This window comes from Oncorhynchus clarkii, chromosome 23, assembly GCF_045791955.1.
Source record: "Oncorhynchus clarkii lewisi isolate Uvic-CL-2024 chromosome 23, UVic_Ocla_1.0, whole genome shotgun sequence".
Lineage (NCBI taxonomy): Eukaryota > Metazoa > Chordata > Actinopteri > Salmoniformes > Salmonidae > Oncorhynchus > Oncorhynchus clarkii.
The window spans coordinates 20,340,856-20,366,195 of record NC_092169.1 but is presented as its reverse complement, the minus strand read 5'-3'; the positions used below and the strand labels follow the sequence as shown (position 1 = coordinate 20,366,195).

Below are 25,340 nucleotides of genomic sequence, written 5' to 3'. Positions count from 1 at the left end.
TACTTTATCTTGTACACCAAGGACCCGGGAAAGAGTTGCAGGGGAGAGAAGAGAAAAATGTGCCTATTTGAAAGCAAGAAGAAAATGAGTAGCCCTGTATCTTTGTTGAGACTGGGTGTATTGATACACCATCCAAAGTGTAATGAATATCTTCACCATGCTCAAAAGGATATTCAATGTCAGGTAAAAAAAAAAAACTGAAAAAAACACAATCTATCAATAGGTTCCCTCCTTTGCAAGGCATTGGAAAACCTCCCTGGACTTTGTGGTTAAATCTGTCTTTGAAATTCACTACTCGACTGGGGGACCTTTACGATAATTGTATATGTGGGGTACAGAGATGAGGTAGTCATTAAAAAAATGATGTTAAATACAATTATTGCACACAGAGTCCATGCAACTTATTGTGTGACTTAAAAGCACATTTTACTCCTGAACTTATTTAGGCTTGCCATAACAAAGGGGGTGAATACTTGACTGAAGACATTTCAGCTTTTCATTTTGAATTAATTTGTACAAATTCTGAAAAACATAATTCCACTTTTACATTATGGGGTATTTGATATATCAGGATCCCCATTAACTGACGCCAATGACGACAGCCAGTCTTACTGGGGTCCGACACATAACGAAAAATACATTACAGATTAAATACTTTACAATTGACATACATTTCAAAACATTTACATGTAGTGTGCGTGTGTACATCGATCAGTTACACATATGTCAGTACATACACACAACAAGTAGGTCACATGGGGGAGAGGCGTTGTGCTGTGAAGTGTTTTATTTGTTTTTTGAAACCAGGTTTGCTGTTTACTTGCCCTATATGATATGGAAGGGAGTTCCACGCACTCATGGCTTTGAATAATACTGTACGTTTCCTTTAATTTGTTGGCCCCGGGGACTGTGAAAAGACCCCTGGTGGCATGGCTGGTGGGGGAAGTGTTTGTGTCAGTGCTGTGTAAGTTGACTATCTAAACATTTTGGGATTTTCCAACACATTGTTTTTTATAAAAACAAGAAGTGATTCCATCAGTCTTTCCTCAACTCTTAGCCAAGAGAGACTGGCATGCTTAGTATTCATGTTAGCCCTCTGATTTCGATGAAGAGTAAGATGTGCCGCTCTGTTTGGGCCAGCTGCAGCTTAACTAGGTTTTTCTTTGGACAATAATCAAGATAAGATCAAACTAGAGCCTTGCTTTTTGGAGTGTGGTGTCATAAAAGCAGAGCATCTCTTTACTATGGACAGACTTCTCCCCATCTTTACAACCATAGAATCTAAATGTTTACACCATGACAGTTTACAATCTAAGGTATCACCAAGTAATTTAGTCTCCTCAACAGCCACACCATTCACTGATGTACCATAGATATGTCCCTGTGTATAATGTACATTATTTTTATTGTTGTTGTGTAATAGACACAGGAAAATCCTAAATCTGCCTACCTCAAGGATTAAAGAAGTCTGCTAAGTAGGTCATCAGCCAAGGGAGTCCTGCCTCAAGTTACAATACACAAAACCAAACAGTTTAGATTGTTGGCAGTAGAATATCAGTTACATGAAGAGTTTGAGTGACACTAATGTAATTTGCCTGTGTTAATACCACCTATCCCACTCTTTCTTTCCTCTCTGCAGCCCAAGCCCACTAAGGGGCGCATGCGTATCCACTGCCTGGAGAACGTGGACAAGGCCCTGCAGTTCCTCAAGGAGCAGAGGGTCCACCTAGAAAACATGGGCTCTCATGACATCGTCGACGGCAACCACCGCCTCACCCTTGGCCTCATCTGGACCATCATCCTCCGATTCCAGGTCAGCTGACCACCCAGTTCTCCTCTCTCGTTTCTCGCACACTTTCTCTCTCTCTCTCTCTCTTTCAATAACGTATTTTGCATGTGCTAATCAGACCTGGGCTTAAATACATGTGTGTTTGGGTATCTGGTATTTAAAACACTTTTTTCAACAAGTATTTTATTTGAGCATTTGGAATGGTTATTTGTAAAAAAATAAATTAAAAAAAACTGTATAATGTGAGAGTGCACAGTTGGTAAATGGATTTCATTTTATAAGCTGTGTGGATAAAAAAAATAGTCTACTTAAATCCACCGATGTGTGTGAAAATGTACAGTAGATGGCAAGGAATGTGGGTGGGTGTGAATTTGTGTGAAAAGGAGTGCGGACTGGGCGGGCCTAACCTTGAATAAAATAGTGCAGTGCCTTCACCTAGTAGGTGTTAGAAACTGGGTGGTTCAAGCCCTGAATGCCGATTTGCTGACCGCTGTGGTATCAGACCGTATACCATGGGTATGACAAAACATTTATTTTTACAGCTCTAATTACATTGGTAGCCAGTTTATAAAAGCAATAAGGCACCCCAGGGGTTTGTAGTACAGTATATGGCCAAAATATACCCCTGCTAAGGGCTATGTCCAGGCACTCTGTGTTGCGTCATGCATAAGAGCAGCCCTTGGCCATGATATATTGGCAAAATACCATGAAAACAGGAAACTCCCACCCAGAGGCGGCACTCCTCATGGCCGGGGACTTTAATGCAGGAGAACTGAAATCAGTCTTACCTAATTTCTATCAGCATGTTAACTGTGCAACCAGAGGGAAAACAACTCTAGACTACCTTTACACCACACACAGAAACGCAGAAAGGGTCTGGGTTTGAGTGAAAGAGCAGGAAGACTGAGGAACAAAGGGCGAAGCTGTGCTATCGTAAATACAATATCTTATGCATTCTAAATTACCGCCCATTTGGAAAAGGAAAATGCAATAAATATTTACTCTGAGCTGCGCTTCAGTAGGTTGGTGATAGATGGAAGGCCGTGTTGCCAAACCGAGTCCTTTGTCCTTTGAAGAATATCTCTGCTGGTAAATTGGATATGTTGTAGTAACGTCGGTGTGTGGTAGATGGGATACTCTGTCTGTTCCTTCCTAACCTGCGTTTGCAGCTGCTGTTGCTAACTCAACGGCTAGGAGGTATCACTTCTGTAGTGAATAAGAGTTCAAAGTTCATACTATTCTCAACCAAAGTTCACGCTGATGTTGGCTTCGTTCTGTAGTTATCTGAACCATTCTGACATCGGACCGTCGTCCTCACATCCTCGGAACAGGAGGTTACATTGTCGTCAAGGCTTTATATAGGAAGGGAGAGGAGGGCGTGTTTGAAAAGTTTTATAGCCCATGTCCCTTCACAGGGGCGGGCCACTGATTGAGCAGAGCCCTAACCTTATAAAACCCCAATTCTCACATTTTAGAAGCTAAAATCACATTTCATCCCATCACGAATGATTTCATATTCAAACATTTAAATTCAACAATTCCATGTGAATCTGAAAACTCTGATGTGTAGACTTTCCACTGTAGAGTTTGTCATCTTATCATTGATGAGAATGTCTCAGATGACAACCGAACTGACATCATATTCATTAAGTACCACCACATATGTTCAATAGGTCGGATTACCAGAATATAGTTCATTTCCCCCCACTTACTGATGTTCCCAAAATCTCTATGTTAACCAAGGGTTTTGCAAATGTAAAATCAGTAGGGTAGAGAGAGGAAAAAGGGGGAAAGAGGTATTTATGACTGTCATGAACCTACCCCCAGGCCAATGTCATGACACTGGCTTCTACAATAAGTACATCAACGACGTCGTCCCCACAGTGACTGTACGTACATACCCCAACCAGAAACGATGGATTACAGGCAACATCCGCACTGAGCTAAAGGGTAGAACTGCCACATTCAAGGAGCGGGACTCTAACCCAGACGCTTATAAGAAATCTTGCTATGCCCTCAGACAAACCATCAAACAGGCAAAGCGCCAATACAGGACTAAGATTGAATCGTACTACACCGGCTCCGACGCTCGTCAGATGTGGCAGGGCCTGCAAACTATTACAGACTACTAAGAGAAGCACAGCCACGTGCTGCCCAGTGACACGAGCCTACCAGATGAGCTAAATCACTTCTATGCTCACTTTGAGGAAAGCAACACTGAGGCATGCATGAGAGCATCAGCTGTTCTGGACGACTGTGTGATCACTCTCTCCGTAGCCAACATGAGTAAGACCTTTAAACAGGTCAACATTCACAAGACCGCTTGTCCAGACGGATTACCAGGACGGGTGCTCCAGGCATGTGCTGACCAACTGGTAGGTGTCGTCCCTGACATTTTCAACATGTCCCTGATTGTGTCTGTAATACCAACATGTTTCAAGCAGACCACCATAGTCCCTGTGCCCAAGAACACTAAGGTAACCTGCCTAAATGACTACAGACCCGTAGCCATGAAGTGCTTTGAAAGGCTGGTATTAATGCGAGCTATGACCATTATCCCAGAAACACTAGACCCACTCCAATTTGCATACCACTCAAACAGATCCACAGATGATGCAATCTCTATTGCACTCCACACTGCCCTTTCCCACCTGGACAAAAGGAATACCCACATGAGAATGCTATTCATTGACTACAGCTCAGTGTTCAACACCATAGTGCCCTCAAAGCTCATCATTAAGCTAAGGATCGTGGGACTAAACAACTCCCTCTGCAACTGGATCCTGGACTTCCTGACTGGCCGCCCCCAGGTGGTAAGGGTAGGTGACAACACATCTGCCACGCTGATCCTCAACACTGGAGCCCTTTAGGGGTGAATGCTCAGTCCCCTGTTATCCCTGTTCACCCACAACTGCATGACCAGGCACGACTCCAACACCATCATTAAGTTTGCAGACGACACAACAGTGGTAGGCCTGATCACTGACAATGACGAGACAGTCTATAGGGAGGAGGTCAGAGACCTGGCAGGGTGGTGCCAGAATAAAAACCTATCCCTTAATGTAATCAGACAAAGGAGATGATTGTGGACTACAGGAAAAGGAGGACCGAGCACGCCCCCATTCTCATCGACGGGGCAGTAGCGGAGCAGGTTGAGAGCTTCAAGTTTGTTGATGTCCACATCACCAAACGGTCCTCTTCAGTTACAATGGGACAACTCAAATGAAAGAAGTATGTGGACACCTGCTAGTCGAACATCTCATTCCACAATCATGGGCATAAATATGGAATTGGTCCAGCCTTTGCTGCTATAACAGCCTCCACTCTTCTGGGAGGTTTTCCACTAGATGTTGGAACATTGCTATGGGGACTTGCTTCCATTCAGCCACGAGCGTTAGTGAGGTTGGCGACTAATGTTGGGCGATGAGGCCTGGCTCACAGTTGGTGTTTCAATTCATCCCAAAGGTGTTCGATGGGGTTGAGGTCAGGGCTCTGTACAGGCCAGTCAAGTTCTTCCACACCGATCTCAACAAACCATTTCTGTGTGGACCTCGCTTGAGGGCATGGTCATGTTGAATCAGGAAAGGGCCTTCCCCAAACGGTTGCCAAAAATTTGGAAACACAGAATTGTCTAGAATGTCATTGTATGCTGTAGCGTTAAGATTTCCCTTCACTGGAACTAAGGAGCCTGAACCATGAAAAACAGCCCAGATCATTATTCTTCATCTACCAAACTTTACAGTTCGCTACATGCCCGAATGCATAGTGCCTTCTTCTGCATCTGCCAAACCCAGATTTGTTCGTCTGACTGCCAGACGGTGAAGCGTGATTCATCACTCCAGAGAACGTGTTTCCACTGCTCCAGGGTCCAATGGAGGCGAGCTTTACACCACTCCAGCTCACGCTTGGCGTTGCACATGGTGATCTTAGGCTTGTGTGCGGCTGCTCGGATATGGAAACCCATTTCATGAAGTTTTTGACGAACAGTTCTTGTGCTGATGTTGCTTCCAGAGGCAGTTTGGAACTCGGTAGTGAGTGTTGCAACCGAGAACAGACAGTTTTTACGGGCTTCAGCACTCGTCGATCCCATTCTTTGAGCTTGTGTGACCTACCACTTCGCGGCTGAGCTGTTGTTGCTCCTAGCCATTTTCCACTTCACAATAACAGCACTTACAGATGACCAGGGCAGCTCTAGCAGGGCAGACATTTTACAAACTGACTTGTTGGAAAGGTGGCATCCTATGACCGTGCCACATTAAAAGTTACTGAGCTCTTCAGTACAAGCCATTCTACTGCCAGTGTTTGTCTATGGAGATGGCAGGGCTGTATGCTTGATTTTTATACACCTGTTAGCAACGGGTGTGGCTAAATTGCAGAATCCACAAATTTGAATGGGTGTCCACATACTGGTGTACTTTTATATACTACATGTATTTGCACTGGTGAGCGAGTTACACAACTGTAACTCCTTGAAGCAACTAGTTAGCAAATATTGTTTGCTTGTAGTTTTTGTGAGTTTTCTCTCAAGCGCATCGCACTGTTGGCTAGCAATTGGTCCATCTCACAAATGTGTCCCACATGCAACAATGTCAGCACACAGTAAATAATACAGTCCGGGCTAAAAAACAACAAAGTAACCAGGGGGTTACACCCCATACAAAATAAACTTCCCAACAAGTCCCTACACCTTTGACCTCAAAAGTATGAAATAGGTTAATATTTACACAGAATTGTCAGCATGTCAGAGCTTGACATTTGTAAAAGTACACAGATACACATGTAAACATAGACCATGTTTCATCCAAGAAAAATAAAATAACTCCAAAAGGAATGCTTCTCAAAACATCAGCAGTACTTATACCTTTGTTAACCTTTTCATACCAAAGATGCTGCAAAATACCCATATACCTCAGTGTACTACAGTAGTGTTGTGAGGTGTACCTAACTCATCACAAGACCGCTTAACTACTGGCAGTTTTGGGATGGCCCGAGTGTCCACTGTTGACCTGGAGGGCAGGACAGTTTCCTCCTTCAGGATCACTTTCCAGTTCATCTCCTGTGGCTCCTTTAGGTTTTGGGGCAAAAATTGTAGCCTCTGGATTTAGAAACTGCCTGGTAAGGTCATCCTCTGAATTGCTTTCCTCTGCCTCAAATCCATCTGACAGCAAGGGGATGGGGACTGGATAGCAACGCTCCCTGTGGGCTGTTCGGTTATCCTCCTCCTGTGACTTAGTTTTGTTTTGACCTGCCTGGCTGGCAGAGTTTCCTCTTGATCAGTGTGCTCCACTATCTGGCTAATGGGCAGCAGGTGGTTCCTTTGCAGGGTTTTCGCTGGTCCAGGGCCATTTTCCGGCTTTACCTGGTAGGTGGGTAGGCCTGGGAGCTTCTTTGAGATGAGGTATGGCTCAGTCTTACATCAGTTGGCTATCTTGTGCTTTCCGGGCACGCCAACGTTTTGGAGGAAGACTCCAGGCTGGAGGTCTTAATGCTTCACCTTCTTGTCCCCATAAGCTTTCTTTGCAGCATTTTCCCACCCAGCAGCACTTCATGCAAGGTTGTACGCCTCATGTAGCTGGTCTTTGAGCTTGACTGTGTACTGCAGTTAGTCACTTTGAAGGGCTTCCATCAGGGCTCACTCCGAAACACAGGTGGACTGGTAGCCTTAACTGGTAGCCCAAACAAACATGAGGTGGTATGGTGAGAAACCAATGGAGTCGTTCTTTGTGCAGTTGTAGGCGTGCACAAGGTGAGCTATATGCTGGCCCCAGGTGGACTTCTGCTTGGACCCAGAGTGCCAAGCATGTTCAGCAGCATAGGGTTTAAGCATTCCACCTTTGTGTTCCCTTGAGGATGATAGGGAGATGTTATTGACTTCTTTACCCCCACAAGGGTTAGCATTTGGTGGATCAGTCAGCTCTCGAAGTATCTTCCTTGACTGTAGTGGACTCTTGTTTATAGTGTACAAAGAACTTCTCCCACGTCTTTGGCCACTGTGCTTACAAGCTGGCCCTTGGTAGGGTATGCCTGGGCATAGTGGGTGAAGTGGTCTGTAATGATGAGGATGTTGCTGATGTTTCTGCTGTCATTCTCCACTGTCAGGAAGTCTATGCAGACCAGCTCCATGGGTGATGTTGACAAGCTCAGCGGCCCATGGGGGTAGTATCTTCCAATGGATACACTTTGCACAGTTCATGCAGTGTTGCTCAATGTCGCGAGACATGCGAGGCCAGTAAAAACTGGTTTGGGCCAGTCCCATATCATCATGCGGTGACTTCATAACAGCATGGTGGTACTCTTGGGGCAGGACCAGCTGTCTCTGTCAAACTGAGCGGGAGTTCTTGGGGTTTCTGTACAGCACTCCATCTCTGTATGAGCATGTCCCATGACCCCAGGAGAATGGCTTCTTCTGGCTTCGTGTTTCTGCTTAGGAATGGCTGCTTTCTTAACCCCAGGGCCTGGCTGATGGTGGATTTCACTGGGCGTTTTATCGCAGGGGCTGTACTCACACAAAACAATAAAAATGTGGTCATAATTCACTTTCAAGCTAATTTGTATTGGAAGAGGTAGCTAATGGTTGAGGCTTTACCATAAATTATACCAATTAATCCACTTATGGAAGATGTTGGAGATATGGACTATCCTGCTAGCATACAGTCACTGCTCTGCCTGTCCTGTCCTTTCCACCCGCTCGGCAGGATAGTCCATCCATCTTCAGAGCAGTGAATTTCACAAAGGCTTCAGGGACAGCCCCGGGCGGGGCTCCTATGTTCACAGTTGCCCTCTCAGAGATACTGCCTGAAGAGTCAGTCATTACTCGGCAAATGGCTCTGACTCCCTTGATGAGGGGATTTCAACCCAGTCTCCATCATCTTCAGCTCTGATGTGTGAGCGTCCTGACAGGGAGTCGACATCAATGTTCACTCGCCCTGGCCTGTACTGCAACTTGAAATCGTAGTTGGTGAGAGTGGTCATCCACCTCTGGCCTGTGGCATTCAGCTTGGCGGTGGTTTGCACGTAGGTGAGGTGGTTATTGTCCATACGCACCAAGAGCTTTGCTCCGTACAGATAATCATGAAACTTGTCCGACATGGCCCACTTTAACCCCAGGAACTCAAGCTTGTGCGCTGAATATTTATTGTCTGTCCTGGGCAAGCACCGGCTTGCATAATCCACTGGTCTCTATCCCTCAGGGTACTCCTGGTACAGCACACCATCAAGTCCACTCAGACTGGTGTCGATTGTGCAAGATGTAGGGCTTCTCAGGGTCAGCAAATGCGAGCACAGGTGAGCTGGTGAGGCATTCAATGATGTTCTGGAAGGCTCTCTCACACTCTGCTATCCATAGTTCTCTAAACAGCTCCTTCTCCTTTAGGTAGTTTACTCCAGGGGGAGTGATGGGCTTGCCATTTTTTGTCTTGGGGGCATAACATCTGGACACCGTATCATTTCACGGACCTCCAGTAGTATCCGCAGAACCCAGAAATGACTGGAGGGCCTTGAGTTTTTCTGGTCCAGGACCTTCATCAGCCTTTCCTTATGTTCCTCCAAGGTTTTCCCAAACACGACGAGGTTGTCCAGGTAGACCAGCACACAAGGAGGTCCATGTAGCCGACAGCCTTCTCCATTAATAGTTGGAAAGTAGCTGGGGCTCCAGTGACTCCTTGAGGCATCCTCTCTAATTGGTAGAAACCAAGAGGGCAGATAAACACGGTCTTCTCCTTGTCGGCCTTGCGCATGGGGATCTGGTAATAGCCACTGCAATGATCGAGGATGGAGAACTACTTGATCCCTGACAGACAGACAGATAGTCAGTCAGTTCTCTCAAGTGTTTCCAAACATCATCTACATCCGTGGGCGCCATACTTCTGAACCTCTCGCTCAATGGTCATTCATTGGTGAGTCTGAGCATGTGTTCCACTCCACTTGCACAACCCACCTCATATTCGTTTAAAGAAAACACTTTGGCCCATTCCTTCAGTCTCCTTTGCAACCGTTCTTTCCATTGTGGGGGAACGGGAGAGTTGCCAAAGTCAAGGAGGTCAGGGTTGAGGGTTTCTTCTTTACTGGTGACTTCTGTGTGGGTTATGTGAGCTACTGGATGCAGTTCGGCCAACTTGAGATTGGGTTGTAGTGTGACTGCCTCAGTGCTTTCATTCTTCACTCTTAGAGGGGAGATGCTGCTGCCATCTTCAGCAGGAACAGTAACCACACTGCTGGTTATCAGGACAGAAGCTGGCAGCTCACAATACAGAGCCTCTAAGCAGAGTTGAACTTCATGTAAACCTCGATGTTGCCTTCAGCCAGGGTCACCTTCATTACTGCTTTGACAGACTTCAGTGCTTCCACCTGTCTGCAGAGAGCTTTGATTTCGGTCCCAGCAGTTAATGTTGTCTCTTTCTGAGGTTGGACTTGGGATACTGGGATTCTATGAGAGTGCTTCTCTTCTTCCCTCAGCTTTTGCAGTCGAACTGGAAATGTAGGAGGCCTCTCTCTTCTCTCTCTGTTGAAGATGCACCAGGATATCAGTGTTGTACATCACTCCCTTGATGATCTGGTCAACTTGTGCGACGTCAATCCTGGACTCATCAATGCCTCTTTTCACTCTGACCTTCTGTGACGACTTCTCTAGTCAAAGGAGGAAATCAGAGATCTTCTCTCCAGGTTTCTGTCGCAGGCCCTCAAACTTGTAGTAGACTCCCCTGACTCTGCTGTGCCGTATGTGTGCTCCAGTATGTTCAATTAGTCCTGTACCAATGCATCTTTGTGGTTAGCTCTTAGCGCTGTAGCCACACAGGGGCCTTGAAACTCTTGATGAGTCTCTTTCTCTTCTCCTGGTTGGAGTATTGCCCCTCAGACAACATCTGGTTTACTTGTTCCATCCATGTCCTCTTCCCCAAAGGGCATTTACACCGTGCCATTGAAAGTCTGCAGTCTTCTGTACGGACTGGCCTCGTAGTGAGATGTCATAGCTTCCTTCAGAACCTTCCCCATGGCTTCAATGATGTATTCAGGTCTTGAGGCTGTGGTTTGGGGTTTGACAAGGTTCTTCAGCTTGCTATCTGAGATCCACTTTCTCACCATGAAGGCCTGTAGTTTATATTTTCTAAGGGGTGCTGACATGGGGGGAACTTGGTGGTGGGTATTTGCTCAGGAGAGGGAGGAGCTACATTTCCTAGACCGATCAACTGCCAGTTGATGCCCTTTTTTTCATCTTCAACCAGAGTTGGCACACACTATGCAGTGAGGTCCACAAACGTCTTAACTAAAACACTGGCCCACTTGGTTTGAGGATGTTGCATACAGTTTTTCAGTTTAAGCAACCCAAACAACTCAAAGGCATCCAAAGCCCCTTCAATATCTGATGCTCCTTCTCCACTCCCATAACCATTAATTCCCTGATAGGATCATTGTCCTTCCACTGTTTCAGCTTTTCCATATTAATCTCCATTATCTTTCCCTCTGAGCAATTGGAACTCGCTGTTAAAATGAGAGGGTTCCCAAATGGCTTGATATCGCCACTAATAGTTGGCCTTCTGATAGGGGGATAGTCTTTTCAATGTTTTATATTCACTGTTCACTGCACTGCCTTCATGTACAGTCCTGTTGTTTAATCGTTGCTCATCCATTATCTCAGGATCTCCTGTTAACTATCTCAGCAGTGCCTCCATTTGTAGCCCTCTCTTCTGAGGTACTGGAGTTCATGTCAGTTTGGACCTACAGTAGTATCTAGGTGTGTGGCAATAATAAATGATGTGGTCTGTAAGCAGGCAGCATGTGAAAATGAGTGTGTGGACTGGGTGGGCCTAACCATAAATAAAATGGCCCAGTGCTTCCACCTAGTAGGTAATAAACCCTGAAGGATATATAGTTTACCCAGTAGGAAATATAATACAGTGCCTTCAGAAAGTATCCACATCCCTTGACTTTTTCCACATATTGTTGTGCTACAGCCTGAATTTAAAATGGATTACATTTACATTTTGTGACACTGGCCAACACACAATACCCCATAATGTCAAAGTGGAATTATGTTTTTAGATTTCTTTACAAATTAATAAAAAAATACAAATCTTAAATGTCTTGAGTCAATAAGTATTCAACCCCTTTGTTATGGCACGCCTAAACAAGTTGTGCAATAATAGTGTTTAACAGGATTTTTGAATGACTACCTCATCTCTGTACCACAGACATACAATTATGTGTAAGGTCCCTCAGTCAAGCAGTGAATTTCAAAAACAGATTTAACCACAAAGTCCAGGGAGGTTTTCCAATGCCTCCCAAAGAAGGGCACCTATTGGTAGATGGGTAAAACAAAAGCAGACATTGAATATCCATTTGAGCATGGTGAAGTTATTCATTTAGACTTTGGATGGTGTATCAATACACCCCCTTACTACAAAGATACAGACGTCCTTCCTAACTCAGTTGCCGAAGAGGAAGGCTGGTGACAATGGTGACTTTAAAAACAGTTTATAGTTTAATGGCTGTGGTAGGAGAAAGCTGAAGATGGATCAACAACATTGTAATTACTCCACAATACTAACCTAAATGACAGAGTGAAAAGAAGGAAGCATGTACAGAATAAAATAATCCAAAACATGCATCCTGTTTGCAATAAGGCACTAAAGTAAAACTGCAAAATAAATTAACTTTATGTTATGAATACAAAGCATTATGTTTGGGGCAAATCCAGCACAACACATCACATAGTTATTACTCTACATATTTTCAAACATGGTGGTTGCTGCATCATGTTATGGGTATTGTTCCACAAATAAGGTGCAAGAAAACTAAAAGCTGATTTACCTAACTCCGTAGAGATCAAAGGAATTTACAGAGTTAGCCATCCCTGAGACCGGGTGTGGGAACTCGTATGTCTAAAGTTTAGTAATGATGTTAAGTACAGTGGGACTTTTTTGTAAAATAGCTTTTTAAATGGAAACATAGCTATGTATCAACCTGTGTGACATCAAAGAGAGTCAAACAACTTTCTGGTAGAGAATGCAGTGACGAGTACAAAAATGGTCACCTGTAATAAAGCGCTATGTTAAACTGCATCTGATGGCTTTAATGAAGTGGCAGCTGTTCATATAGATGATGTAGTCTAGGTCCGATAGGAACGTCGACTGAATAATCTGCTTTCTACTATTTAGCGAGAGGCTTTCCACAAGTACAAGCAATAAATCCCTCGCTATCCTCACTGTGATCAGGGATGCTCAACCTAAATATTCATCATATACTGTTGAAGTCAGACGTTTACATACACTTAGGTTAGAGTCATTAAAACCCGTTTTTCAACCACTCCACAAATGTCTTGCGCACAAACTATAGTTTTGGCAAGTCGGTTAGGACATCTACTTTGTGCATGACACAAGTAATGTTTCCAACAATTGTTTACAGACAGGTTATTTCACTTATAATTCACTGTATCACAATTCCAGTGGGTCAGAAGTTTACATACACTAAGTTGACTGTGCCTTTAAACAGCTTGGAAAATTCCAGAAAATTACGTCATGGCTTTAGAAGCTTCTGATAGGCTAATTTACATAATTTGAGTCAATTGGAGGTGTGCCTGTGGATGTATTTCAAGGCCTACTTTCAAACTCGGTGCCTCTTTGCTTGACATCATGGGAAAATCAATAGAAATCAGCCAAGACCTCAGAAAAAAATTGTAGACCTCCACAACTTTGGTTCATCCTAGGGAGCAATTTCCAAACACCTGAAGGTACCACGTTCATCTGTACAAACAACGCAAGTATAAACACCATGGGACCACACAGCCGTCATACCGCTCAGGAAGGAGACACCTTCTGTCTCCTAGAGATGAAGGTACTTTGGTGCGAAAAGTGCAAATCAATCCCAGAACAACAGTAAAGGACCTTGTGAAGATGCTGGAGGAAACCGGTACAAAAGTATCTACATCCACAGTAAAACGAGTCCTATATCGACAACCTGAAAGGCCGCTCAGCAAGGAAGAAGCCACTGCTCCAAAACCGCTTTAAAAATGCCAGACAACAATTTGCAACTGCACATGGGGACAAAGATCGTACTTTTAGGAGAAATGTCCTCTGGTCTGATGAAACAAAAATATAACTGTTTGGCCATAATGACCATCCTTATGTTTGGAGGAAAAAGGGGGAGGTTTGCAAGCCAAAGAACACCATCCCAACCGTGAAGCACAGGGGTGGCAACCATCATGTTGTGGGGGTGCTTTGCTGTAGGAGGGACTGGTGCACTACACAAAATAGATGGCTCCATGAGGAAGGAAAATTATGTGGATATATTGAAGCAACATCTCAAGACATCAGTCAGGAAGTTAAAGCTTGGTCGCAAATGGGTCTTCCAAATGGACAATGACCCCAAGCATACTCCCAAAGTTGTGGCAAATGGTGTAAGGACAACAAAGTCAAGGTATTGGAGTGGCCTGCACAAAGCCCTGACCTCAATCCTATAGAACATTTGTGGGCAGAACTGAAAAAGCGTGTGCGAGCAAGGAGGCCTACAAACCTGACTCAGTTACACCAGCTCTGTCAGGAGGAATGGGCCAAAATTCACCCAACTTATTGTGGGAAGCTTGTGGAAGGCTAACCAAAACGTTTGACCCAAGTTAAACAATTTTAAAGGCAATGCTACCAAATGCTAATTGAGTGTATGTAAACTTCTGACCCACTTGGAATGTGATGAAAGAAATAAAAGCTGAAATAAATAATTCTCTCTACTATTATTCTGACATTTCACATTCTTAAAATAAAGTGGTGATCCTAACTGACCTAAGACAGGGACTTTTTACTAGGATTAAATGTCAGAAATTGTGAAAGACTGAGTTTAAATATATTTGGCTAAGGTGTATGTAAACTTCTGACTTCAACTATATACTACATTCATTTGCACTGATGAGCGAGTTACACAACTATAAACTGCTTGAAACAACTATTTAGCAAATGTTGATAGCTTGTAGTTTTCACGAGTCTTCTCTCTCGCACTTTTCACACTGTTGCCTAGCAACCGCTCAGTCTCCCAAATATGACCAACATGCAACAATGTCAGCACACAGTAAATAATACCTGTTAGTCCCGGTTAAAAAATTAAAAAGTAACCAGAGGGTTACATTTGTATATCAAGAAAGTGCTAAGTGGTGTTTATGGCTGTGTTACTCAATGCAGGTGGGTGCATTCCTGTGTGTGTGTGTGTGCTCGTATTTGTTCTGTGCACGTGAGTGTGCTATCGTGTGTGTGTGTGAATAGTCGTTGTATCAGTCTTTGGGTCCTGCTGATGGCTGGCGTTGTGACCGTTTTCTTTGATATGTGCTTCACAGATCCAGGACATCAGAGTGGAGACGGAGGATAACAAGGAGAAGAAGTCGGCTAAAGATGCTCTGCTGCTCTGGTGCCAGATGAAGACCGCAGGGTTAGTGTCTACACCACCACCAGCCTGAGGCCTACTGTATTCTACTATAGCACAAAGTTTGCAGAAACTTCCTGGGGGGGTTTCCAGAAAGATGGTTTAACAAATTCAGGATTCCCTGAACATATCCGGCTTCTCTTAACCAGAATAGTGAGTCTGGGATTTCTTCCAGTTGCAAAAGATCGCAAAGCAATTTGTATAGCGGTCAAAGGGAAACTGTGTTGGGTTACATTGCTACAGGTTAAGTTGACCAGATACATGATTGATTGTAATAAGATCTTCAGAATGATCTAAAGGATCTATTCGAGGTCCAGTAATTCGTTCCATTTGTAATGCACAGCAAACAATTTTTGATTTTCCGTAAAGGGACCAGTCATGGTGATGGACAAGAATCTGATTGGCGGAGAATCCCTGTCTTTATCCACCAGGACAGGCTAAAATCAAGTTAACCTAGGAGGTAACAAGTTTGCTTCAGAGCATTCATTGCCATGGTGTCTGATCAGGTGTCTGGTGTCTGATCATTGCCATGGCGTCTCAACGTCAAGCTCTCTTTCTGGAACTGTAAATTCTGAGTTAGCCAGATCTGTCATATCAGAATTTGAGCAAACCGTTTTTCTGGAACATCCGTCTGGTCAACAAATTATGGTCCTCAGTTTGTGATAGAAAATATCAACATCATCAAGGGTTCCAACTTTGTGGCATCAGTTTGGGGAAGGCCCTTTCCTGTTTCAGCATGCACAAAGCGAGGTCCATACAGAAATGTTTTGTTGAGATCGGTGTGGAAGAACTTGACTGGCCTCCACAGAGCCCTGACCTCAACCCCATCGAACACCTTTGGGATGAATTGGAACGCCAACTGTGAGCCAGGCCTAATCGCCCAACATTAGTCCCCGACCTCATTAATGCTCGGGGCTGAATGGAAGCAAGTCCCCGTAGCAATGTTCCAACATCTAGTGGAAACCCTTCCCAGAAGACTGGAGGCTGTTATAACATCAAAGGGAGACCAACTTCATATTTATTCCCATGATTGTGGAATGAGATGTCCACATACCTTTTGCTCATGTCGTGTGTGTATATAGAATAGTTTGGCCTATCCCAGTATTTATGGGTGACTCACAGCCGTCTCAGGCATCACATGGCCTTGAAAGAAAAGCATCTAAGATATTTCACGATCAGTGCTGTGTTTAACACAATTGATTTGATTCATTTTAATTAATTTAATTAATTGAAACTAAAGAGAATCTGTAGAGGAGCACATGACGGAAAACAGAACAGATGAAGGGTTGTCCACCTAAAAAAAACACAAGAAAGAGGATTTCAACACCCACTATCTGAGATTGTTCTGAAAATGTTTCTGTAGTTAGTAACAGATACAATTAGCATTTGTGAAACACTCTTTTGTTGAAATATAATTTGATCTCTGAGAAATTAAGCTAATTGATTGCACCCAAATTGGCCATTTTAATTAATAGGATTCAGATAATATTCAATAAATATAGTAACCAACCTCCGATTTGGACCAAACTTGTTCCTACCAATGAGTAAGACATGAGAAATCCCCCCCAATAATGGTCAAAAGCCAACCACGGACCTCCCACACCCCATGCCAATCCCACCCCAACAACCAATATACATTATCAGTGTTTGACAAGTAGTATGAAGCTGTGGCTTGGAGTATTGCTTCTCCCCATACTATGAAATGTATTGCCTGTGAATCTTGTGATGGTTCCCCCCCCGTTCAGAAAAATATGCAATTGTTGTCGCTTGCATTATTTACCATAACATAGTGTGAAAGTACCATGTTTTGACCATTAGATGCTGCTGTTCTCGCTACTCTCACACTGTTTTATCCATTCTGCTACTCTCACACTGTTTTATCCATTCTGCTGGTCTCACACTGTTTTATCCATTCTGCTACTCTCACACTGTTTTATCCATTCTGCTACTCTCACACTGTTTTATCCATTCTGCTACTCTCACACTGTTTTATCCATTCTGCTACTCTCACACTGTTTTATCCATTCTGCTACTCTCACACGGTTTTATCCATTCTGCTACTCTCACACTGTTTTATCCATTCTGCTACTCTCACACTGTTTTATCCATTCTGCTAATCTCACACTGTTTTATCCATTCTGCTACTCTCACACTGTTTTATCCATTCTGCTACTCTCACACTGTTTTATCCATTCTGCTACTCTCACACTGTTTTATCCATTCTGCTGGTCTCTTGTGTTTATTAAATAGATCGATTTGGCTCATCAGATTTGGCTGTTTATGAAAATAAACAGTGTGGTCATCAAGTCAGTCATCCACGAAATCAATTCAGTTTGTCCTTCTCTTAGCAACCTAATGCTTCAACCCAACTCTCCTTGAATAGTTCAACAAGTGGACGCTTTCTAAAAGGGCTATCTCTAGGGACTATCTCTAGGGGCCATCTCTAGGGATTCAAATTTTGTGACAACTCTGATAAAATAATTGCATGGCAGTCTTATTTGTTTAAATCAACGTTTCAGGAAACTGCTTTATATGTATTGTGGTTAGTGCCGTTTACTATTAAACCCAACACAACTCAATATCAATTGTAAAATACTATGCAGTGTGTGTTTATTTACCACATATGGGACAAAGTATATATTAACTATCAAGTAAAGTCCCATGTTCCACAAGTGTTTTATGACAATTCTGTAGCAATGTCAATGCAGCAGTGATTTTGGACCCCCCCCCCCCCAGGTCCCAAAGTGGTGGGGAAAATGTGTTTTCCCTGGTGTCCGGAGCCTTTCCTAATCTGAAAACCTAACCAAGTATAAATCAGGACCCTATATGGTCTGACAGTGATTCATTTGTAGTTGTAAAAAGGTATTTATAAGGGCAATGATGGGAGTGGGACCAGATTGACATTTGAGTCATTTAGCAGATGCTCTTATCCAGAGCAATTCAGGTTAAGTGCCTTGCTCAAGGGCACATCTGCAGATATTTTCACCTAGTCAGCTCGGGGATTCAACCATTGACCTTTCAGTCAATGGCCCAACGCTCTTAACTACTAGGGTACCTGTTGCTTAGGTATACAGATATGTTCTAAACAGGTCACGTGGTTTTAAAGAAATTCTGGAAAAACTCCTGGACCTAGGGAGGATGAAAACCCTGTCAAACTGCAGCAGCCTTGTACTTGTTAATATGAATTTTATTTTAAAACAACACTTTTCCTTTTCACAGACACAACCACTGCAATTGGACAATAGAACTCACAGGGCTGAGCTTTCTTTATGCAGGTTTGCATCATATAGGCCTATGCAACTGCAATTCAAAAGTAACTCAGTGTGTTTATATAATCAGTATTGTGTTTGATTACTTTCAGTTAATAATTTTGGATTATAAAGGTCAGCCTAGCCAGCCAGCCCTAGATTGAATATAGCCAAAACCAAATTTGATCACATTTTCTCCTAACACAAATAAATGGGCTATAAATTGGCTACATAACATTACCATTTTGTTTACCCTGGCCAGAGGGCAAGACGTTACAGGGCGCATTGGCTGTAGCCTATGCAGCTGCAGTAGTTCTCAGTAGCCTAGTTGATCAGACTGAGAAATCGACTTGTTTTCTTCGCATACAGTTTAGGTGTAGGGCAGCTGTGAAGAGTTCTTGCTTGTGTATGTCGGGAATGATGTGTTATCACCTTTGCTAAATAAATACCGGAGGTCAGTGGAGCAGCACACGCTTTCCTAGACCTGTGATTTCCATGAATCTGATTGGTCACGACACAGAACAGAACGCACAGAACCTACAGCACTCGTATATAAAGGACAGAAATGCTTACATAGTGCACAAGATGACAAATCAAGTCTCGGGTTATGCAGTTCAAGTCCAAGATAAGTCATGAGTCATAGATGCTGAAGACAAAGTCAAGTGGCAAGTGTTTTTTCTTTTAGCCAAGTCATGTCTCAAGTCACAAAATCTGTCACGTGACTCAAGTCAACACCTCTGGTTTTTACCATTGAAGACCATTAGAGAACATAATATTGGAACCATTAGAACTTGATGTAGCCTTGTAGTTTGCTTGTTCACCATGAATGGTCCAATAGTAACTAATACAGACCTTTTTTGAAGGGAATAAACCACACGCAACGGGGCCATTTCCTGACAAACTGATTTGCTTTCATAGAGGACTAGACAATGACCTGAATTGTTAGGATGACCACACAATGTATTTTCATCATGAGTCGAATCTATTGGTTTTCTACCAAAAATTGCAAAGGAAATGTTGTGCCACACAAGAAAGCAGGAAAATGTATAAAAGATTGTGGCGGTATATCCAGAACAGCAGCATCTAGTGGTCAAACCCTGGTACTTTCTCACTATTTTAAGGTAAATAATGCAAGTGACTTCAATAACTAATTTCTCTGAACAGGGGGATAAAAACATCACCAGATTCACAGGTAATACATTATATAGTATGGAGAAGCAATACTCCAAGCTGAAGCTTCATACTACTTGTCAAACATAGAGAACCGATACAGTATATTGGTTGCTGGGGTGGGATTGGCATGGGGTGTGTGTGGTCCGTAGGTAGCTTATGACAATTTTGGGGGATTCCTCATGTCTTATAGACTGGGATAACTATTGAATATTATCTGAATCCTATAAATTAAAATTGCCTATTTGGGTGCAATAAATTAGCTTAATTTCTCAGAGAACAAAATAATGTTTCAGGAATGCCAGTCTAACTATAGAAACCATTTCAGAACAATCTGAGATGGTGGGTGTCATGGCTTGCTCAAATGACATGGAACGACTCTGAAATCACACGAGGGTGTCACATCAGACATCACGGCCTAAATGTCAGGCTGTTTAAAACATCAGCAGCACTAACAGCCCCCGGGCTACATGCTGAATAAGTCAATTCACTCATTAACAAAGCTAACACTGCTAATGCCCAGCTTCAAATAGAACATGACACATCAGGGTAAAATGACTTTAGTTAAACAGATGCTTAATAAAGAAAGGCATTGTGTTTGGTGTCAGTTGAAACTTATTTGGAACATACGGTAGGTAGGTGGAACACATTTTCAAAAGCCATCTGTTTCATTGATGAGGGAGTTGGATGCAGGAGATTTGATTTGATTATTATTAGATGATTGAAGAACAACAAAGGTCCCTCCAAATTGCCATCAAAAAATGTTGACGGACAATGTGAGTTTGTCGTTTAGTCAACAGTAGGCTCATACACAATCAACATATAGAGAGCAATAGTAATGGCATATTTTTGTTGGCACTAACTCCATGGTTCGATGCCCAAAGTCTATGGGCAAATGCATGGAGTTTCTGTAGGGTTTTTGGATAAATGCGAAAGTAAGGTCTGTGATAAACACAGGCTTCTCAGATCTTATACTGAACAAAAAATATTTATGCAACAATTTCAAAGATTTTACTGAGTTACAGTTCATTTAAGGAAACGAGTCAATTTAAATAAATAAATGAGGCCCTTCATCTATAGATTTCACATGTCTGGGCAGAGGCGCAGCCACGAGTGTGCCTGGGAGGGCATAGGCCACCCACTGGGGAGCCAGGCCCAGCCAATCAGAATGAGTTTTTTCCCCACAAAAGGGCTTTATTACAGACAGAAATACTCCTCAGCACCCCATCAGATGATCCCACATGTGAAGAAGCCGGATGTGGAGGTCCTGGGCTGGCGTGGTTACACGTGGTTGTGAAGCCAGTAGAACATACTGCCAAATTCTTTAAAATTACTTTGGAGGCGACTTATTGCAGAGAAATAAACATTCAATTCTTTGGCAACAGCTTTGGTGGACATTCCTGCAGTAAGCATGCCAATTGCATGCTCCCTCAACTTGAGACATCTGTGGTGTTGTGACAAACTGCACATTTTAGAGTGGCCTTTTATTGTCTCTACCACAAGGTGCATCGGTGTAATGATCATGCTGTTTAATTAACTTCATGATATATCACACAGGTGGATGGATTATCTTGGCAAAAGAGAAATGCTCACTAACAGGGATGTAAACAAATTTGTGCTAAACATTTTAGACAAATAATATTTTTGTTCGTATGGACAATTTCTGGGATCTTTTATTTCAGCTCATAAAGCACGGGACCGACACTTCACATGTTGCGTTTATGTTTTTGTTCTGTGTATATGTTTTCTTCTATGAGATCGGCTAACGTAACTTTTTGTGAATTTTGAAGCATTTATGTAATAAATAAAAAAATCACAAAGTACATAAGTCCTCATAATTCATAAGGTCATGTTAACTGGCTGACATTATCTCCTAGAACAAAACGTATAAGATCTCCTAAATCTGTGTTAACCTCAGACCTTATTTTTCGGCGTTTATCCCAAAACTCTATTCTTTCCCCCCATAGGAATGGCTGAACCAACCAGAGGTAACTCATTTAGGTTTCTTAGGACTTCAAGCTGACGAGCTCTATTTCCCTAACCTATGTGTTCTGTCTGTTTTCCAGATATCCCAACGTAAACATTCACAACTTCAGCACCAGCTGGAGGGATGGCATGGCTTTCAACGCCATCCTCCACAAACACAGACCTGACCTGATAGACTTTGACAAGCTGAAAAAGTCAAATGCCCACCACAACCTGCAGAATGCCTTCAACCTGGCAGAGCAACACCTGGGCCTCCACAAGCTACTGGACGTAGAGGGTTAGTACAGAGTACACACATGCAAACACACATGCACACACACATGGAAACGTGAACACGCACATACTTCATTATGCATTACATACTCTGAATATACTCATCGGCACATGACTCTGTACTGTTTTACATAGTCCTGGAATTCCATAGTCTGGTGAAAACAACACATACAGTGTACAGCACAGTAGGAGGCTGGAGGAGGTGCTTACACTGCTGAAGCATACTGTACTCTAGTCCTGCCTCTCGTGCATCTGCCAGTGCTTTATGCCATTATGATAGTACATTTATACCCAGACATTTTCACCTGACACCCAGTTATGCCCTTAAAGAATGCCATATTATCCCGGTATGAATACATGGAAACCTGACAACTGTTACTACTGAACAACACTTACAGAAACCACATCATGTGTAGTTTGACAGGCCGCTACTTCTGGGTCGCGTCTTTATCGGGTGGCTGACAGACCCATTATTGGAGGGTGACGGGTACAAACAGAAAGGCAATGTTCACCGCTGGAGCTCTTTCTTTTTAAGCGTGGCAGAGTAATGGCTGTGTTAAATATTTAGTAAGCGGTGGTTCTGAGATCTCAGCATGCTTTCTCAGAGGTCTGCAGTATGGGGAACAAAGAGACGCAGGCATCAGAACGCTTCCGAGCATAGCAGCCCCTCTACCCCGACCGCCTCCGTCTAAACATAGCTACTAAATCAATTTTCCCTCAAATAAATTCTATTTTTCTCAGCAGAGCAGGGCGGAAGCCAAGCCCTCTGTTGATGTCTGTAGATTAGGGAAACATGGGGCTGTCAAAGCCATTTATGTCTGAGTCTTATTGTGCGTGTTCGTTACCTCTACAGATATCAGCGTGGACCACCCTGATGAGAAGTCCATCATCACCTATGTTGTGACCTACTACCACTACTTCTCCAAGATGAAGGCCCTGAAGGTGGAGGGAAAACGGATTGGGAAGGTGAGGGGTCAGAGTTCGCGTCTTCCACAACCTGGATCACAAGAGAACAAAGTATCTTGTCCTGTACTTCTCCAAGCACAATCATTCCCTTTACTTAATGACAAGGCCTTATATTTGAACTTTCTCACCGATGTAGCTGTAATCAGTATATAATGTATGTACTGTTATACTGATTCACCACATTTATCTCCCAGGTGCTGGACAATGCCATTGAGACCGATAACATGATTCAGAAATATGAGAGTCTGGCCTCTGACCTCCTGGAATGGATTGAACAGACCATCATCATCCTCAACAACCGCAGGTTTGCCAACTCCCTAGTGGGGGTGCAGCAACAGCTCCAGGCCTTCAACACCTACCGTACCGTCGAAAAGCCGCCCAAGTGAGTCACACATACACACACACACACACACACACACTTACATGGCGGAATTAAAAAGTCTCACATCATATCCTCCACCTATGTTCCACACAGCAGCTTGTAATTTACTGTTACATTACAGTATCAATTCCCAAAATTGACTCACCAAGGACTAAACTGAAACTGTCAGGGATTCTAGATGTGTACCCTATTACTGATATAGAGTTGTATCAGATTCATGGTAAACTAATGCCTCTTGGCACACTGCTCTTGCTAGTATCACTTTTTTTATTCAAGCTTCGTGTCGGCATTCGTCAGAGCTTTTTCAGAATACATTTTTTTATTTCTGAGAAGTGGCTAAAAGTAAAGCTTGCTTAGACAGATGTTTCAGCCTGTTGAAATGGACTCTGACACCATTTCCACAGAGGCAACAATGTCACCCCTACTGCCGACAAAATACCTCTCCCTCTGTGGACTACGGTCCTTGGACTACGGGCAGAAAAAATAATGCTGGTCTTTATGTTGACAGATGGAGCTGGATGGCTCAACGCAAAAGTCAAAAGGCCACCAGCCATTAGGGAGATTAGCCAAATTCCACTCAGTCTCTCCTCAGTAAGGTTTACGCTCAAAATTAAAATTGTTTCTGTTTCTGTCAGGTTCACTGAGAAAGGCAACCTGGAGGTTCTCCTCTTCACCATCCAGAGCAAGATGAGGGCCAACAATCAGAAGGTCTACATCCCGCGGGACGGAAAACTCATCTCAGACATCAACAAGGTGAGACCTATTGCTCTTTAAAGAACAGGCTCTTATCTCGAAACATACACTCAGAAACCCAATATGCGCTTCCTCAATTAGAATGGATTAAGGTGATTGACAGACAGTTTAAGGTCGGTAAGCTGATCGACAGTGGGTTCAAATAGATTTAATAGATAGACATGGTTTCTGTAAGTTTGGTATAGTTGATGACAGGAAGCTTTACTTTGCTTTGTGCTAGGTGGATTTAGTTGCTAGGTGGATTTATTTGCTCGGTGGTTTTAGTTGGTGCAGTTGCTAGGTGGGTTTAGTTGTTTGACAAGTTAAAACAGGTTTAATACAGTAGATGTATTAGGTCCATAGAGTTCTGTACCAGGCACCTGTGTGACTGTTACTCGATCGTGTGTGTGTGTGTGTGTGTCAGGCCTGGGAGAGGCTGGAGAAGTCAGAGCATGAGAGGGAGCTGGCTCTAAGGACTGAGCTGATTCGTCAGGAGAAACTGGAGCAGCTGGCCCGCCGCTTTGACCGCAAAGCCGCCATGAGAGAGACCTGGCTAAGTGAGAACCAACGGCTCGTCTCACAGGTAACACACACACATACACTCATGAAAACACTAATGCTGCACGCTCATTGATACACACACACTATTGGTACACACTAACGATGACGCCACTCCTACTGTATTGTCTACATTAACTCTATTGGTTCATAGCATTCCCTTGTGGTCATACAGAGTAATGTACAATGAAGTAATTACTCTCCCCTGATTTAACCTCATGATCTTGACCCATTTAATATCCCTGCTAGTTCTAAAAACATAAACTACTGGATGGAGATTATGTCACTGCTTAGCAGTTAGATACAAACCTGTAACTCTCCTCACTCCTTCTTTCTCTCCCCCTCTTCCGCCCTCCCTCAGGACAACTTTGGCTTTGACCTGCAGGCGGTGGAGGCCGCCACCAAGAAGCACGAGGCCATCGAGACGGACATCGGCGCCTACGAGGAGCGTGTGCAAGCAGTGCTCTCCGTGGCCAAGGAGCTGGAGGCAGAGAACTACCATGACATCAAGCGCGTGACAGCGAGGAAGGACAACGTGCTGCGTCTGTGGGAGTACCTGTTGGAGCTGCTGAAGGCCCGGCGCATCCGGCTGGAGATGAACCTGGGCCTGCAGAGGGTCTTCCAAGAGATGCTTTACATCATGGACTGGATGGATGAGATGAAGGTGAGGAAGATGATGTTGGTGATGTTGGTGGAGGGATCGATTGGGGACTTTGGTTGGATGGTGGGGTAAGAATTGTCTTGATACAGTAGCTTACACAGTCACATATTTGTGATGTAAGAGCTATTGCCTATTTCTTAGTTACATTACCCACTATTGACCCCAGTGACCTGT

At 43.5% G+C, this 25,340-nt stretch overlaps 1 protein-coding gene across 2 annotated transcripts in view; it reads left to right on the top strand.

The window, feature by feature from the left end:
* LOC139381926 (spectrin beta chain, non-erythrocytic 1) overlaps nt 1-25,340 on the top strand; it is a 122,543-nt gene that overhangs the window by 67,110 nt on the left and 30,093 nt on the right. For both annotated transcript variants that reach the window (XM_071125788.1, XM_071125787.1), the window contains 8 exons: nt 1,640-1,813; nt 15,105-15,196; nt 21,675-21,871; nt 22,721-22,833; nt 23,028-23,215; nt 23,851-23,968; nt 24,372-24,530; nt 24,867-25,169. In XM_071125788.1, coding sequence (XP_070981889.1) covers nt 1,640-1,813; nt 15,105-15,196; nt 21,675-21,871; nt 22,721-22,833; nt 23,028-23,215; nt 23,851-23,968; nt 24,372-24,530; nt 24,867-25,169 — 1,344 coding nt within the window. The remainder of the gene's footprint in view (nt 1-1,639; nt 1,814-15,104; nt 15,197-21,674; nt 21,872-22,720; nt 22,834-23,027; nt 23,216-23,850; nt 23,969-24,371; nt 24,531-24,866; nt 25,170-25,340) is intronic.